The sequence below is a fragment of the Oncorhynchus mykiss genome, chromosome 13, assembly GCF_013265735.2.
Source record: "Oncorhynchus mykiss isolate Arlee chromosome 13, USDA_OmykA_1.1, whole genome shotgun sequence".
In the NCBI taxonomy this organism is placed as follows: Eukaryota; Metazoa; Chordata; class Actinopteri; order Salmoniformes; family Salmonidae; genus Oncorhynchus; species Oncorhynchus mykiss.
Window position 1 is genome coordinate 46,256,694 of NC_048577.1, and position 16,650 is coordinate 46,273,343.

Sequence of the window (16,650 nt, forward strand, 5' to 3'; positions counted from 1 at the left end):
AGGGAGGCAACTGTGTTCTTGGGGACCTTCAATGTTGCAGAAGGTTTTTGGTACCCTTCCCCAGATCTGTGCCTCGACACAATCCTGTCTCGGAGCTCTACGGACAATTCCTTCGACCTCATGGCTTGGTTTTTGCTCTGACATGCACTGTCAACTGTGGGACCTTTATATAGACAGGTGTGTGCATTTCCAAATTATAGAATCTGATTATCATTATAATTTAAAAAGGACCCATAATGATCATACTAGTTCATAATCTAATAAACCATAAGAGGATTGACAAAGCGTTTGTAGAAAGGGCTGCACTTGTCATCCTTAAATGTAATTAGGAACACGCAAATAGCATTTTGTATTAACATTTAAATACATTCAATGCAATGTTATTACTAATGATAAGCTTTAATTGTATTTGTTCTTTTTCACACAGGGTCTCTGATTATGTTCATTAAATATAAATGACACATTTTCTATAGATCTATCTAGCTGTAAACCTATAACATTATTGAAAATAAAAAAAACAACAATGCTTTTAAACCATAATCAAACGTATTTTATAAGACTTAAACTCAGAATTAACCCAAAAATGTGCAATCAGTAGCCTGCCTACAACTTATATCCTGAGGAAATGTAAGTCTATGACGTTGCTCAGATTTGCTTCTCTCCTCCCCTAGCAAACGCTCATGAACACTAGAATTGGAAAAATGGTGGCCAGCGTCAGAGTGCAGAAGCTCCTCCGACGATACAAACTAGCGATTGCCGCCGCGTTAACGATTCTTCTGATTCAAGGGCTAGTAGTATGGAGTCTGAGAAGTCTCGAAGAGGGCGAGGCGGAGGTAAGAAAGCTTAATTTGACTTTATTTAGCTGGTTAAAATACGATTTCGTCTCTGTAAAGCTGGTAGCGGTAGTTAGCAAGCTAGCGTACAGTAATATGCTAACGTAAACGTTAGCTAGCTGTTTCTAGTACTCTGTAGCTAACTACAGTACAGATACTGTAGTTAACCAAAGCTAGTTTATAGTAAGCTTGTTCCGCTTATTATAGCTAGAATTGCACATTTAAACCAATTCGCTAGATAAACCACACCAGACTAGTGAACCACTTCTTTAGCCAACCTGTCTCCAGAATTCAGGTTAGACGTTTCCCGAGTGTACTCATAAGAACTTGTGTATGAGGTCATTGTGTTGTAAACTGTAATCTGCCAACCAGCTAGCAAGCAAATATTTAAAAACAGGTCGCATTGTTTAGGCTCTCATTTCATTCTGTTGTGATTTGGCATGTCCTTGGATGAATGTTGTTAGGTTCTGCGACTGTCACTTCAATTGTGTGACTGTCGTGTAGTGATGAAGATAACGGAAATACATGGCGAAGTTGATTATCGGGCTTGCCAACTGGGTTAATAGATTCGGTGATTATTCAAAGTAGGTGTCAAGACTAGCCAGTATAATGTAAATGTATAACATGAAACGAGTTGGAGCGAGCTTATGGAATGTGCGGTCGTGCTTCCATCTGGCTCGTCTTTACTTATCATCCTTGGACCAAGTTATTTGAGTTGGCTCATGGGTCCATTGCATACCATAGTCATCTTAGTCATTTACTCTAATAGTTTGATTCACAATTTATTGGTCTTGATATAAGCATAGTAATTGACATTTAACCAATTTGGTCTATATTTTCTAAAGTACATTGAAGTAGAGCGTCTGAACCGACCTGTAACATACTTATCCATGGCAATCTTTGCTCTCCAATCTCACATGCACACCTGGAACAGTACCCTAGAGGCCTGGAACCTCCCATTTCTTCTTCTTCAAATAAAGTCATTGTGAGATGTCAACAGATTTAGCCCCGGGAACTTGCATTTAGTTATCATTTGAGGCATTGATACAGATTCCGCTTCAGGAATGTGTGCTGAAAGAGTCGGAAGTCCCGCTCTGCCTTTCATGATGTTACTTGTGTGTGCGTAACCCTCCAGACTGATCAAATCAAATGTTATTGGTTGCATAAACATATTTAGCAGATGTTATTGCATGTGTAGTGAAATACTTGTGTACCTAGCTCCAACAGTGCAGTAGTATCTAACAATTCACAACAATACACATCTAAAATAATGGAATTAAGAAATATATAAATATTAGGATGAGCAATGTCTTAGTGGCATTGACTAAAATACAGTAGAATACAATATATACATATGAAATGAGTAAAACAGTATGTAAACATTATTAAAGTGACCAGTGATTCCATGTGTATGTATATAGGGCAGCAGCCTCTAAGGTGCAGGGTTGAATAACTGGGTGGTAACCTCCTAGTGATTGCTATTTAAGTCTGATGGCCTTGAGATAGAAGCTGTTTTTCAGTCTCTCGGTCCCAGCTTTGATGCACCTGTACTGACATCGCGCTGGATGGTAGCGTGGTGAACAGCCCGTGGCTCGAGTGGTCACACAGAGCTGTCTCACTGAGCTGTGCATAAATGGAGGGAGAGGAAGCATCTAAGGAGGGCCCCAGAAGAGGTACTGTGCATAGGGTGTGTAGGTTTGCTCTGGGACTCTTTGGACTCTGTGTCTGAACTCTGTGTTTCACTGGTGATGGTTTAAATCTATGTTATTTCATGGAGCAAACCCACTATTAGCTATTCTCTGCTTATTGTGTTTCTATGTTACGTCCTTTCTCACAATCAAGAAGATGTTATTACTTGGACCAGTAGGACATTACATCATCTGTCTGAATCAATAACAGCCAAGATGCAATGAATGCATTTCCCTTTGGATGGACACAGTGTAAACAGGAAATGTGACATGACATGAGATCCCTCTGAGAGCAGGATGTTCCCATTGTGACCTCTAGTAGATTGCTTTAAAACATGTTACTCTCCATGTTCACTCCATGAGGATGCATCCAGCTCTTGCTATCACTTCAGTCCTGAATCAGCCAGCCTAAACAAAGGCACATGTATACGCCCCCACCGCCCAATGGTGAAACATCATTTTGAACCTTATACCTACTGCTGACATACTTTTTTGTTAGGTAAATCATGTGATAAATGAGGTAATTGGGAGGCTGGAGGAGGCATTTTTACAGTTCCCATGTGGCTCAGTTGGTAGAACATGGTGCTTGAAACGTCATGGTTGTGGATTCGATTCCCATGGGGGAACAGTATGAAAAATGTATGCACTCACTACTGTAAGTCCCCCTGGATAAGAGTGTTTGCTAAATGACTGAAATGGGGAAAAAATGATTTAACACAATGGCAGTGGCCCTCCCTTTTTTGAGTGAGTGGGTATAGAGCTGGGGCCTATGTAGGGCTGAGTGATTGGACTGAATCCCTCTCTGCTCAGTGGCCTCGATGTAACTCACATCTGCTCTAATCAGAAGCTGGCTGCTTGCTGTGCATGTGTGAACACAACCACATGCATCCTATTATAGCCCCCACAGAAAAGGACTTGAGAAGAAGTGAAGAAAACCGCACACTCAGTTCAGTTGTCCCCAGTCAGTGGCTTCATAAAGAGCTGCTGGGGCGTGCTGGTCCGCTCTCCTCACATGGTGGTGATGGCAGTGATATGGCTTCAACTAATTAGAATAAAAAAAAGAAAATAAAAACCCGCCTTTGGGTTGAAGCATTTCTGACGCGAGGGCGTTAATTAAAAAGTGTGAAAAATAGGGAAGAGTTTAATTGAAATCGCTGTGTTTTTCTTCAATATAACATAACATTGCCCAGATAAGTCCACTTACAATTTGGTAGCAGTTTTGAACCAGTGAACCACCAGTAGAGTAACAGTCTTATAAAATATGAACTTTTCTCTCCAAACTCAACTCTTTTTTTGGGGGGGCCCTATGTGATGCTTTTCAATAGACCCCATGACGCAAAACACATTCAATGGGGCTGGGCTGTAATATCATTGTCGACAAATGCTTTTTTAAACTGGAACACTTATTTGTGGTGCACTGGGAGATCAGTAGCTGTGTTGTTTGGATTGACTACCGGCTGGCTGACTGGCACTGGTCTGGCTGACTGGCACTGGTTTGGCTGACTGGCACTGGTCTAGCTCCCTGTGCTGTCTGTCCCAGGCCATAGCCTCTGTTCCCACAGCCTGCTCTGGTCTGTCTCTGTGCCAGCAGCGTGTGGCGAGGGCCCACTCAGGGTCATGCTGCCTGACAGGGGCAGGAAACGCACGGCCCACTCCCTGTTTTTCTGTCCCCTCTCCGGGTGCATATTTTGGGGCCTTTCTGTACAATTCCAATAAGCTGTGATCTTTTCCTGCCAGAAGTGAAAATAGCTGGGGGTTTGATGCTTTCGACGCATCCATTTGTGGAGGACCCATTTTTTTGCATTCCAATAAGAGTGTGGTGAGCAGTCGCTCCCCCCCTTTTTATCTCTACTAACCTCTAGAAACACCCTTAGAGCAAGAAGTCATTATGTTTTTTTGTGTTGTGATTTGCTGGAGTTGCTTCGAATGAATGTGTCCCTGCCCACCCCCCATAACACACACACACACACACTCACACACACATCCCCACATACATATATCCCCTCCTCCCCAGGGGGTCCTAGTGATGGTGGAGGGCCATTGCTGCGCACTGTACAGTTGAAGCGGCACGGGCTCAGGGCTGGGTGCCGAAGTGGGCAGCGCTGAGCGCTCCTGGGACTGCAGGGGTGGCTGCTGATAAGGCCACTTGGCCCCTGGCCGACAGTGATCTTATTGGGCAGCTCAGAGCGTGGTAACCCTCCAGCTCCCCCTGCCTGCCTGCCTGTCGTTGCCCATTTACAAGCCTCACTAATTACATGTCAGAGGACTTCTCTGTCTGTCACACACACACATACACACACTCCCCTTAGTGGTCTGATAAGGACTCTCATTGTAGATGTCAGCATATGTCCAATTTCATGTGGTGTGACTGAATGTGTACGGTCCATGCATGCGCTGTGTGCTCTGCACTGTGCCCAGGGGGCAGGTTTATTGAGGTCACTGCGGTGAATCACTGCCTTCATTACCCATCTGTATGTTGTTCCTTTTCTGAACTCTGTCTTTTCCTGATTACTTCAACAAAAGGCAGAGGCTAAAAATAACCCAGAGCAGAAACAACACGCACTGTAAACACATCTCGCCTCTGGTGCTCCTGCTCTGTTATCGACTTGTTGTTTTGTTCGTTCTTAGAGGGTGAATCATCTCCTCGTTTCAAACACTATTCCTAATAATTTGATTGGTCCCAGTATGTTGTGTAGTGTATCGACAGGAAAGAAGGAGAATGAGAATCTTCTCTGTGCTAACCCCCCCCCCCCCCCCTCCCCCCTCCAGAGGAAAACGCGGCGGTCTAAGCTACCTGACCACAACAGCCAGGACCCCAAAAGGGAGGCGGTGGCCTGGGAGAGACAGAACGTCTTGTCTGGGAGGAGCGGGGCCCGATGGAACAGCAGGCTGGAGAGGACGGGGGCCACGGCTGCCAGCGCCCTCCGGAGGGGCACCAAGCGCCGGGGGAAGCACACCATCAGGGTGAAGGTGCCCCTGGGCCAGGGGGTAGCAGTTGATGGCGTTCCCCCCCATGACCCCTCCAGCAGCCGTAACTTCACTGATACCCGAGGTGGAGGGGAGGGGGCAGCCAGACTACCCCCTCCAGTCATGCCAGGGGAACCGGGCAGCGTGGAGGGGGCACCCCAAGCCCCCAGCAGCGACTTTGTGCCCAAGTGTGACATCATGGGCAAGGACGCCCTGTCGGCCCTGCACCGCGCCGGCTCGCGGCAGTGCCGGCAGGAGATCGCCAACATTGTGTGCCAGCATCAGGCCGGGCAGCTCATGCCAAGGGCACTGCCTCAGTTCTGCCCGCTGCACGGTGAGACACACCCCTACCTAGCCATCATTCCTCTAGAGATCAGAGACTAACAGCACATCCAGACAGACCACACACTGCAGACTCTTAATGATCTATGGAATATTTTTCATTTGTGTCTTGAAGTGCCTCCCAAGACTAAATTTGTGCATGAGCATTACATTTGCAATTCCATTTCTTGTTTTAATGTAAAAAGATGTCCTCAACCCCCCCCCCCCCCGCCCCCAGATAGCATATTTTCATGCCACGTCATGCCAGGGGTTTGAGGACAAAATATATTTTCAATTTTTACACAGTTAATCAGTCCCATGTGTATCATCCAAAGAATCTGTATCCAGAGACTTATTCCCATGATCCTCTCTCTCATGCTGTGTTGTGGCTGTATCCAGGCTATATCACAACCGGCCATGATTGGGTGTCCCATAGGGTGGCGCACAATTGGCCCAGCATTGTCAGGGTTTGGCCGGTGGAGGCCATCATTGTAAATAAGAATTTGTTCTTAACTGACTTGCCTAGTTAAATAAAGGTTACATTTTTAAAAATGGTGTCCTCCTCCCAGGTTTTTCCAGCCCGGTCCAGACAGCTGATGAGCTGGACAATGACCTGTCCAAGGTGGAGAACCCGGTCAGGGTGGCCTTCGTCCTGGTGGTCCACGGCCGGGCCGTCAGGCAGCTCAAACGCCTCATCAAAGCCATATACCACCGAGACCACTTCTACTACATCCACGTGGACAAGGTAACTACTGGCAGACGTACACACTACTGTGATGGCTTCAAGAAGGATTTAATCTTGAATAACAACATCCAATAAAAAGAATTTCACAAAAAAGCATTACTTAGTTTGAACTTCTCTAGATGAACCATAAAGTCTCTTATGGCTGGAAATGGTATTATGTCATTGGAATGATCTGGTTTGGCTGGCTCAGTTGAGGGTTGAATTCAAGCAACTATCACACAAAGGAGATACAGAGGGGGTAAAATTAAGCTTATGCTTTATCGTACTCCGCACGTTCCTCGTTAGCTTATGAGGACGCCATGATATGTAGAATTGCTTCTCCGGTTCTCATATGCTGGCTGGAGGGTGTCGCTGACTCGTGCATGCTTGATAAGGTCACTGTTTTTCATGTGTAGGAAGTGTTTGGAGGATTTGACAGGATAGAGGGGTTTGTCTGGTTACTGTGGGAGCTTTAAGAGGTGGCTGTCTACACAGTTGCAGAGCCATAGAGCTCAGAGCAACAGTTTAACACTGCAGAGGGGAAGGGAAAGCACTGAAGTGAGGTGTCAATGGGCTCCCACTGTCGAGACTACGCTAGATGCTAAAGGCCCACCACCTTATCGTTCCTCTCACTGGGACGGGTAGGCAGGCGCCTTGAGGAATGGGACAGCAAGTCAGGCTGTTCTGGAGTCCTTCCACCAGGCAGCCCTCCTCTCGCTCTCTGCCTCTGTCTCTGTACCAGCACAGCAGGCCACTCTCTCCCTGTGTTAGCCGGGAGCTGTCACAATACTTTCTACCTGCTCCTCTTTTCAACGTAAGAATCTGATCTCTCAGGCCTGTTGTCACCAACCCTGCTGCAGTCCCCCCCCCCCCCCTCCATCTTTCCCTCTGAGTGATTAATCCTCTTCTTTATGTTTTGGAAGTAGCCTCTTAGCTGAGTTCTTCTTATTCTTTCTTCATGTCCTTCTGCCAGAAGAACCTAAAGCTATTTCATACCAGGAGATTTCTATGCACGTGCATGTTTTTGATTTAATGAGTATGTTTACATGCACACTAATATTTCAATATGAAACTGATTATGGCAGTAGGCAGATTGTTACCTTAAGGTGTTTACATGTCCTAATAATTTGAAAGATTGATCAGAAAACCAGGTGTTTTAATCGGCGCATGCTTACTTTGATTTTGACCTTATGCCGATAAGTACGGTGTTTACGTGACTAATGCATAATCAGCCAACTTCCATAATCAGCCTAATATCAGAGTATTACTGCGATTGTAATCGTTCTGTCTCCTAACCCCCCCCCCCAGCGTTCCAACTACCTGCATCGGGAGGTGCAGCAGATCGCCCAGCAGTACCCCAATGTGCGTGCCACGCCCTGGCGCATGGTGACCATCTGGGGTGGTGCGAGCCTGCTGAAGGCCTACCTGCACAGCATGCAGGACCTGCTCTCCATGCTGGACTGGAATTGGGACTTCTTCATCAACCTCAGTGCCACTGACTTCCCCACCAGGTCAGTGACCACAACACCACTGTCATATGATGAGCTTTGAAACTATTGTTTAATGTTTGATGGTTAATTGACATGTGTGTAATGAAGACTGTATTCCTCCTACCACACAACTCTGTCTGTTTTAGAAGAAACATGCTCTGGATTTGTAGTTTTTCATCTGTGCTGGAGCTTTTTGGTTTCACTCACTCTGCGATTTTTGATTCAATTATTCCGTTGACCTGCAGTGACTTTGACTCCTATAGCTACCAGATAAAGGAGAGCCACGGTTCCTTCTAGATGAAAGCCCATGCTGTCATGGACTGTTTTGATCACTGATGCACAGAGACAGACTGCTAAATCGCCTCTTTCTTGTCAATCAGTTCTGGGGTGGATTTCTGAGGCCCTTCTGAGCTACTTCCAGAGCAGTGGCCAATCCTCCTGAACCATCCCAGGGTTTAAAGGGGGGAATAAATGCACACAGAGGAGCCGCCGCTGCCTCCCAAATCCTGCCGGCAGTGGCTAATTCCACCCATGGAAAGTCACCGTCCCCCCCCTTCTCTGCTCCTCGCGCCACGCTCCAGTCAGCGTTTTATTCCCAACCTAATCCTCTCTTCTTTCCTTCACTCCTTTCTTTCTGTCTTCTCCCTGGCCTATTGCCTTCCGGCAGGACCAACGATGAACTGGTGGCTTTTCTGTCACAGCACAGAGACCAGAACTTCCTCAAGTCACATGGGCGGGAGAATGCGAGGTAGGGAGCTTGGTTAGGAAACCTCTGACTCACAGCCTCGTCAGTCTGTCTGACACACTTGGCTCTCACTGTTAGTGTCTGACACTGCTCACATCGGATGAGATTTTCCTCCACTGCTCTTCTCATTGAGCTTAGCTTCACTCAGTATGATGTAATGGTTAAGCTTTCATATTGGAGGACAGGACTAAGATGTTGGAAGGGAAAATGAAAGGAATGATGATTATGATGTAAAGCTTCTGTTTGATGTTTATTTCCCATATAGTCAAGGACAGATCTCTGACAAACTATTTAAGATCAGTTATTATTGCGGAAGTTGGGCAACAAGGCAACTGGTTGCCAATGAACTTGCCTTATAAACTAGAGGTTAGATAAATAACTCTTAATCACTGTCCTTCCCTGTGCTGTGTTAATTTTGTCAGCTATTTTAGATTGTCTTTTGACTAAAATAGCTTTAACTATTACTAAAATTACCAATTTGAGTAATTTCATCCTTCCTAGTTTTAGTTATGAAATAAAACTCTAGACTGACGTGGCCGCCTGGTAGCTGTGTGTGTGGGAGAGCCAGGCAGATCAGCTCAATCAGAATGTGCAACTGAAAGACCAATGAGAATATTGCACTATATTGTGCAAAGGCATGCATATTTATGATTGGACAAAACAGATAAGAAGGAAAAGTGGTATATCTTCTGTCATAGTTATTGTTGATGAAACAAACACTGCCTATGACCTCCAGGTTCATAAAGAAGCAGGGTCTGGACCGGCTGTTCCATGAGTGTGACAACCACATGTGGCGGCTGGGTGAGCGGACCATCCCAGAGGGCCTGGAGGTGTCTGGGGGCTCTGACTGGTTCTCCCTCACCAGGCGCTTCGTAGAGTATGTCATCAACTCCCAGGATGAGCTGGTGGCGGGCCTGAAACAGTTCTACACCTACGCCCTGCTCCCCGCTGAGGTAATGGACAGGGAAAATGACAATGGTGAAGATGACACTGTGACTGCTTAAGTCACAGCCTCTCTGGGCAGTAGAGGTGCTAGACTGAAGAGGGGGTCACAGAGAGTTTAGCTGCCAGTTAAAGTGGGTTGGTTGAGGTCATATCTTAATATTGAATGTTGTACACTAGAGTCAAAAGTATTGATTTTATGTTTTGAAACATGTCTGGATTGTCTTCATTGTTCAGGAATCCCTGTGGAGATGGTGAAATGTTGCAATTATATTTCCAGTAATGTCACATCCCGGTGTTTGAAATATGAATATAATCCCGCTTTGTTCCAGTCCTTCTTCCACACAGTGCTGGGGAACAGTCACATGTGTGACTCTCTGGTGGACAACAACCTGCGTGTTACCAACTGGAACAGGAAGCTGGGCTGTAAGTGCCAATACAAACACATAGTGGACTGGTGCGGCTGCTCTCCCAACGACTTCAAACCACAGGACCTCGTCAGGATACAGGTCAGCCAGCCAGCAGAGGGCACTGTTGTACCTATCATGAGAGTTCAAATTGAGTGTCCTTAACTGCTGCACTCCTCCTCAGCCAACAAGTGTAGTAATTTAACCTTGATTCTCATGTGTTCATTCCCCCACAGCAACTGACCCGGCCCACGTTCTTTGCCCGAAAGTTTGAGTCCATGGTGAACCAAGAGGCTATAGACATCCTGGACACCCACCTGTATGGACACTACGCCCCAGGGACAGTGGCCATCAAGGCCTACTGGGAGAGCCTGTTTGAGCTGGCGGACGGGGTGGGCTCCCTCAGTGACGTTGCCCTCACGGCCTACTCTTCCTTCTTCCGCCTGGGCCTCAGGAGCCTGGAGAGCAGCCAGACCAGCCTGGAGACCTGCAGGTGAGGCCCTGCCCTGAATACTACAATTCTTCCAAATGGTAGATTCAGACTGGAAGATTTCACTATTACTTAGACTAGTTGAGACTCAATAGATTGATTTCTTCAAAAGAAGGACAACTTAAGTCTGGGTTTAATTACCGTAATTTCTGGACTATTAAGCGCACCTGAATATAAGCCGCACCCACTGAATAAAAAAATATATATGTTTTTTGTACATAACTAAACCGCACATGTCTATAAGCCGCAGGTGCCTACCGGTACATTGAAACAAATGAACTTTACACAGCCTTTAAACGAAACACGGCTTGTAACAAAAATAAATAGGCTTTTAAACGAAACACGGCTTGTAACAAAAATAAATAGGCCTTTAAACGAAACACGGCTTGTAACAAAAATAAATAGGCCTTTAAACGAAACACGGCTTGTAACAAAAATAAATAGGCTTTTAAACGAAACACGGCTTGTAACAAAAATAAATAGGCTTTTAAACGAAACACGGCTTGTAACAAAAATAAATAGGCTTTTAAACGAAACATGGCTTGTAACAAAAATAAAAAAAATAGCAGTAAACAGTAGCCTACCAAGAAAGTCATTGGTCACTATCTTCCTCCTCCTGTGCACTGAAACCACTGAAGTAATCTCTTCGGTGTCGGAGTTGAATATCCTCAGAATGTCAGAGGAACCTCATCCATATTTATGTTGTCGTGCGGGCCGATGGAATGCTCCGCTATCTTTGCATCAGTGAGTTTGCGGTAGTTCTAAACTTTTTCCTCGTAGTCGGGAGGGAGCTGCTGACACAGACTCGTCCATACCCTGATGGACAGGCCTTTACGTCTCATAAATCTTAGACACCACGATGGTCCACCTCTAAAATTCTCAAACTTCATTGCGGTGGTGATTGTTTTGTCTTTCAGTCGGATCTGCACAGTTGAAACACCTCGGCCGTCTGCTCTCTGTGTGTTGACCCAGTCTTCAAGCTCATTTTCTAGTTCGGACCATCTGCTCTCTGTGTGTTGACCCAGTCTTCAAGCTCATTTTCTAGTTTGGGACATCTGCTTTTCTTCCCTCTGAAAGGTTTGTTGTCTTTCTGCACTGAGTCAGTTCCTCACGCTGCTGTTTCCAACGTCTTATCATCGACTCATTAAGGCCAAGCTCCCGTGCAGCAGCTCTATTTCCTTTTCCAACAGCCAGATCGATCGCTTTCAACTTGAAAGCTGCATCATATGCATTTCTCCGTGTCTTTGCCATGATGAGGGTGACAAAATTACTACCGTAATCAGAATGATGGGAAGTTTGAGCGCGCTCGATTTACGTCACATTATGTGATGGTGCTCAGTTTTTTGGGGTCATGAATCTTGTGAAAGCGGGAAAAATCCACAAATTAGCTGCGTCATAGTATAAGCCGCGAGGTTCAAAGCGTGGGGAAAAAGTAGTGGCTTATAGTCCGGAAATTACGGTATTGATGAACACACTAAAATATATCTCAATTTTGTCTTCAAATCTCTTCCTCCTTTTGTGCAGGTATGAGCCAATAGGCTACCCGGTGTCGGTGCACCTGTATTTCTACGACGAGCGTTTCCAGGGCTACTTGGTCCGTCAGGAGGTGCAGAAGGTGGGGTCAAGGGTCAGGGAAACGGTGGAGGTGTGGGCCGTGCCTCAGGCCACCATGCAGCTGGAGAACAACCTCCGGGAGTTTGAGAGGCTCAAGAACCTGGAGGTGGGTGGGACCTGAGATGCATATGTCTATCTATCTGTATTTCTATGGGTATTGTGTACAGTCAAGGCTGTTTCAGTTTAGATAATGGTGTATGACAAGGGCTGAGACTACGGGTGAACAAGTTTGTGGAGCTAGTTTGATGATGAAATACCAGTACATACTGTAGACTAGATGTTGGATACAAAGGAGCAGGTTCAAATACCAATAGGACAACCAGGATACATGACTGCCCTGCCACGTTGATGTGAAATGTCTGTGCTTATGTTTCCCCTTCAGGTGGGCACAGAGTGGGACCCCAAGGAGAGAATATTCCGGAACTTCGGCGGTGTGATCGGGCCGATGGACGAGCCGGTGGCGGTACAGAAGTGGATTCGGGGGCCCAACCTCACTGCCACCATTGTGTGGATCGACCCCGCCCAGACGGTGGCGGCGTCTTATGACATCAGTGTGGATGTGGACGCAGAGTACACGCAGTACAAGCCCCCGCTGCAGCGGCCGCTCCGCCCCGGGGCCTGGACTGTCAGGGTGCTGAGGCTGTGGGAGCGTGTGGCTGAGGCTCGCTTCCTCGTCATGCCCCTGGCCTTCAAAGGACGAGAGCCACTACGCCAAGGTGAGCCTGGTGGTTTGAGGGTCTGGTAGTTCATTAATTTTTTACCAGGAAGTGGAGTGGTTCCAAGGGGGTGTAGTTAAGGGTAGTTTGCCCCTTTTGGTGTTCTGTTTGATTCACTGTGGCCATTCAGCCTCTGTATTCAAGTCACTGGAAGACTATCAGTATGTATTTATGTATCAGATGAGGATGTTGCGAACTGATCCCTAACAGTCCTCTCTCCTTCCCTTTCCTCCTCTCTCTGCCACCCTGCCTGATCCAGAGGAGGACAGCTGGCTGCACGCGGGGCCACCAGGCAACATGTACCTGGAGCAGGGCTTCCAGCAGCTGAGATCTGTTCTGAAGCTGCCCCCACAGGAGCCTGCCCTGCAGGAGGCCCAGCAGAGGGCCCAGCTGGTGGGCAAGCCCCTGGAAGCTTGGGTGGACCGCACCGTGGGGGCCTTCTGGGTGACCGGGGACCTGTGCTCCACCCTGCCCTCCCCGGGCCCCTGCCCTTCCCTTGGCCCCTGTACCAAGTCCACCTGGAGCTCCCTCGCCCCAGACCCTAAGTCAGAACTTGGCCCTGTCAAAAGTGACGGCCGGATCAGGTAGCCCCCCGGACAGGAGGCATGCTGGACTATAGTAGAGGGAGAGGGGATTATATGTGAGCCCTGAGAAGAGGGGAAGATATGTGAGTCCTGAGTGGGGTCTGGTCTCTAAGGCTAACTCATAAGGCACATAAATAGACACGGCTTCTCCCTACATACGCTGAGGAGTGGCTATGCTCTCAGTTTAGAGGCTACATGCCCTTTTCAGAGGAGATGCGTGGTGGAAATTTGCACACGAAGACTGCAAGACAAAGTTTTTTTTTGTGTTCGAACTTCATTGTTCGTTACATGGACAATTTGTGTTATGTTATCTGTCTGCATATGTCTTCATTCAGGGTCTGTCTGGGTAGAACTTTGGAAAGAGGAGAACCCCACCCGCACATGTTTGAACTCTGTTCAATGCACAGTTTTCTTCTGCTTTAAGGAATTTAAAGCAGTGGCCAACATTTTGACAGTGGCTAAATGCTGTGTTGTATTGTTGTCAGAGGGCAGTGGGTCCTCTGGACTAGTACCTTTGTGCTTATTTTCAAGCATTATCAGAACAGCAGCAGCAGATTGGGGAAGTGCACTTTACTGTAAGACTAAGGTTACACAGGACCGGGTCGATCAGTAGTTGGAGAATGACAACGAGGAGGATTAGGAGCTTAAAAGGTCAAGGTGGAGGTCGTCACAATGGTGACGTGGCATCCTCTTCACTTACTTACATGTCTTTTGTATAAAAGTGCTGCTAGAACGTTGCGGCGTCACTATCACATATCTGACCCAGCTAGCTCACCTGGAGGAGGAAGAATAATAATGTTCTGAGTTACCAGCTGGGAGACAAGTTAAAGTTGGGAGAGTCCTCTTTCCCCCATGAGTTCTGTTTACTGTGACATGTTTTTAAATGTTTGTTTTGTTTGTTTCTTGAACATTGAGATGTGTCTTTGTTGTCCATGATCACTGCAAAGCAAAGCCACCGGGGGTTTTGTGTGTCAGAGGAAGTGCCTAACTGATGTAGGTAATATTCTAGGCTACAGTGGCCTGGCTCTCCAGTGTGGCATCATCATTTTCACAGTGGACTACATCGCTTCTCAATGGGTCTAGTCATAGTTATGGTATATAGGCCTAGCTAGAGCCATATATTTAGAGTTAGGCAAACTTTTAGAATATTGTTCTAATACTAGACAGTCATGCAAATACATTATAATGCAGAAACCTTGTTGGCCCAACTCTCTAAGTACATGGCTCTGGGCTAGCTGCCTCTTCTGTATCAGTGTATATGCAGTGCAGTACTGTCCATGTGGTCTATGCTCTGTATGCCAACAAAGTGAAGACTCTTCTGTCATCTACCTACCACTTTAATGTTACTGGTTGTCCATAAGCATTTCTACAACAATGAAACTCCCATCCAGGAGGGGTCAACATGACTATTTCATGGTCTGGTTAAGAAATCGAAGCTGCCTTTACTTTGTTAATATGAACTGTTTATAATGGGAGAATAGCTTCAAGACGTGCACTTATTTCCCTTTTAGACAATTCTGAAACCCTACCCTATACCTTTGTTTTTAATTGTAATGTTTTAAAACTAGACTGGCTGAAACTCCTACTTTTCTTGTTTTTTTTTCAGTCTCTGAGTTTACAAGTGACCTTGTTTCCCTTGCACACTTGCTTCAGTGATGCTTCCATTTAACAGAAAGAATAGAAGAGCACCGTTTAGTGTAAATGGAATAGATTATTCATATTTTAGTCTTTGAGAAATATATATTTGTCCATCCATTCAATATCAACTCCTTTTTCAAACTATTGAGAACCACTTCTTGTATTATTTTTTTTGGACACATCACACTTCGTTCAATGTCACTTCTGTCCACGCTTCCGTCCACAGCCCACTCATGACTCACTCTGATGATGACATAGTGGCACTGGCTCCCTGACTCAGGCATGACAGTGCTGGACTGAAGAGGGGACTGCTGGCCAATCACAGAACGCCTCTGGTAAAACATGGCAACCGGTTGACTGGTGGCACAATAACAAAAAACAAACGAATAAAAACAATCCAATCTTGTCCAGTATTGCTTTTTTTGGGGTATTTTGTTTTTGACTAGTTGATTGATTTCAAATAGCAGAATGAAATGTATTCTGCTAGTGAGTAATATCAGTGCTTTATGTGATTATTTTAACATGTTCCCAAGGTTCTCAGAAAGGCTGGATAGTATCAATAATCATTAAGGGGTTGTGTGTGTTCACGTGTGAAATTAGTTATTGACATACAATATATTATTTCGGCCACAATTACTAGTTTAAAAGCATGTTTAGGATATGACTCAATATGCCTCATCCATCTCTCAAGAGTACACTGCTCAAAAAAATAAAGGGAACACTAAAATAACACATCCTAGATCTGAATGAATGAAATATTCTTATTAAATACTTTTTTCTTTACATAGTTGAATGTTCTGACAAAATCACACATTATCAATGGAAATCAAATTTATCAACCCATGGAGGTCTGGATTTGGAGTCACACTCAAAATGAAAGTGGAAAACCACACTACAGGCTGATCCAACTTTGATGTAATGTCCTTAAAACAAGTACAAATGAGGCTCAGTAGTGTGTGTGGCCTCCACGTGCCTGTATGACCTCCCTACAATGTCTGGGCATGCTCCTGATGAGGTGGCGGATGGTCTCCTGAGGGATCTCCTCCCAGACCTGGACTAAAGCATGCGCCAACTCCTGGACAGTCTGTGGTGCAACGTGGCGTTGGTGGATGGAGTGAGATATGATGTCCCAGATGTGCTCAATTGGATTCAGGTCTGGGGAATGGGCGGGCCAGTCCATAGCATCAATGTCTTCCTCTTGCAGGAACTGCTGACACTCCAGCCACATGAGGTCTAGCATTGTCTTGCATTAGGAGGAACCCAGGGCCGACCGCACCAGCATATGGTCTCACAAGGGGTCTGAGGATCTCATCTCGGTACCTAATGGCAGTCAGGCTACCTCTGGCGAGCACATGGAGGGCTGTGCGGTTCCCCCAAAAAATGCCACCCCACACCATGACTGACCCACCGCCAAACCGGTCATGCTGGAGGATGTTGCAGGCAGCAGAACGTTCTCCACGGCGTCTCCAGACTCTGTCACGTCTGTCACGT

At 46.1% G+C, this 16,650-nt stretch overlaps 1 protein-coding gene across 2 annotated transcripts; it reads left to right on the forward strand.

Annotated features, from left to right (window-relative positions):
- The first annotated feature begins 669 nt into the window (after positions 1-669).
- LOC110486573 (xylosyltransferase 2) lies at positions 670-15,677 on the forward strand. Of its 2 annotated transcripts, XM_036941287.1 has the most exons (12): positions 670-833; positions 2,354-2,520; positions 5,291-5,822; positions 6,379-6,554; positions 7,842-8,044; positions 8,691-8,771; positions 9,505-9,721; positions 10,043-10,219; positions 10,354-10,610; positions 12,132-12,327; positions 12,604-12,937; positions 13,197-15,677. In XM_036941287.1, the coding sequence occupies exons 2-12, from the start codon at positions 2,467-2,469 to the stop codon at positions 13,523-13,525; spliced, it is 2,556 nt and encodes an 851-aa protein (XP_036797182.1). In that variant the 5' UTR covers positions 670-833; positions 2,354-2,466; the 3' UTR covers positions 13,526-15,677. The 2 variants fall into 2 exon arrangements, with proteins under 2 accessions (XP_036797182.1, XP_036797180.1); XM_036941285.1 differs by lacking the exon at positions 2,354-2,520 and having other exon boundaries at positions 671-833.
- Positions 15,678-16,650: the final 973 nt, after the last annotated feature.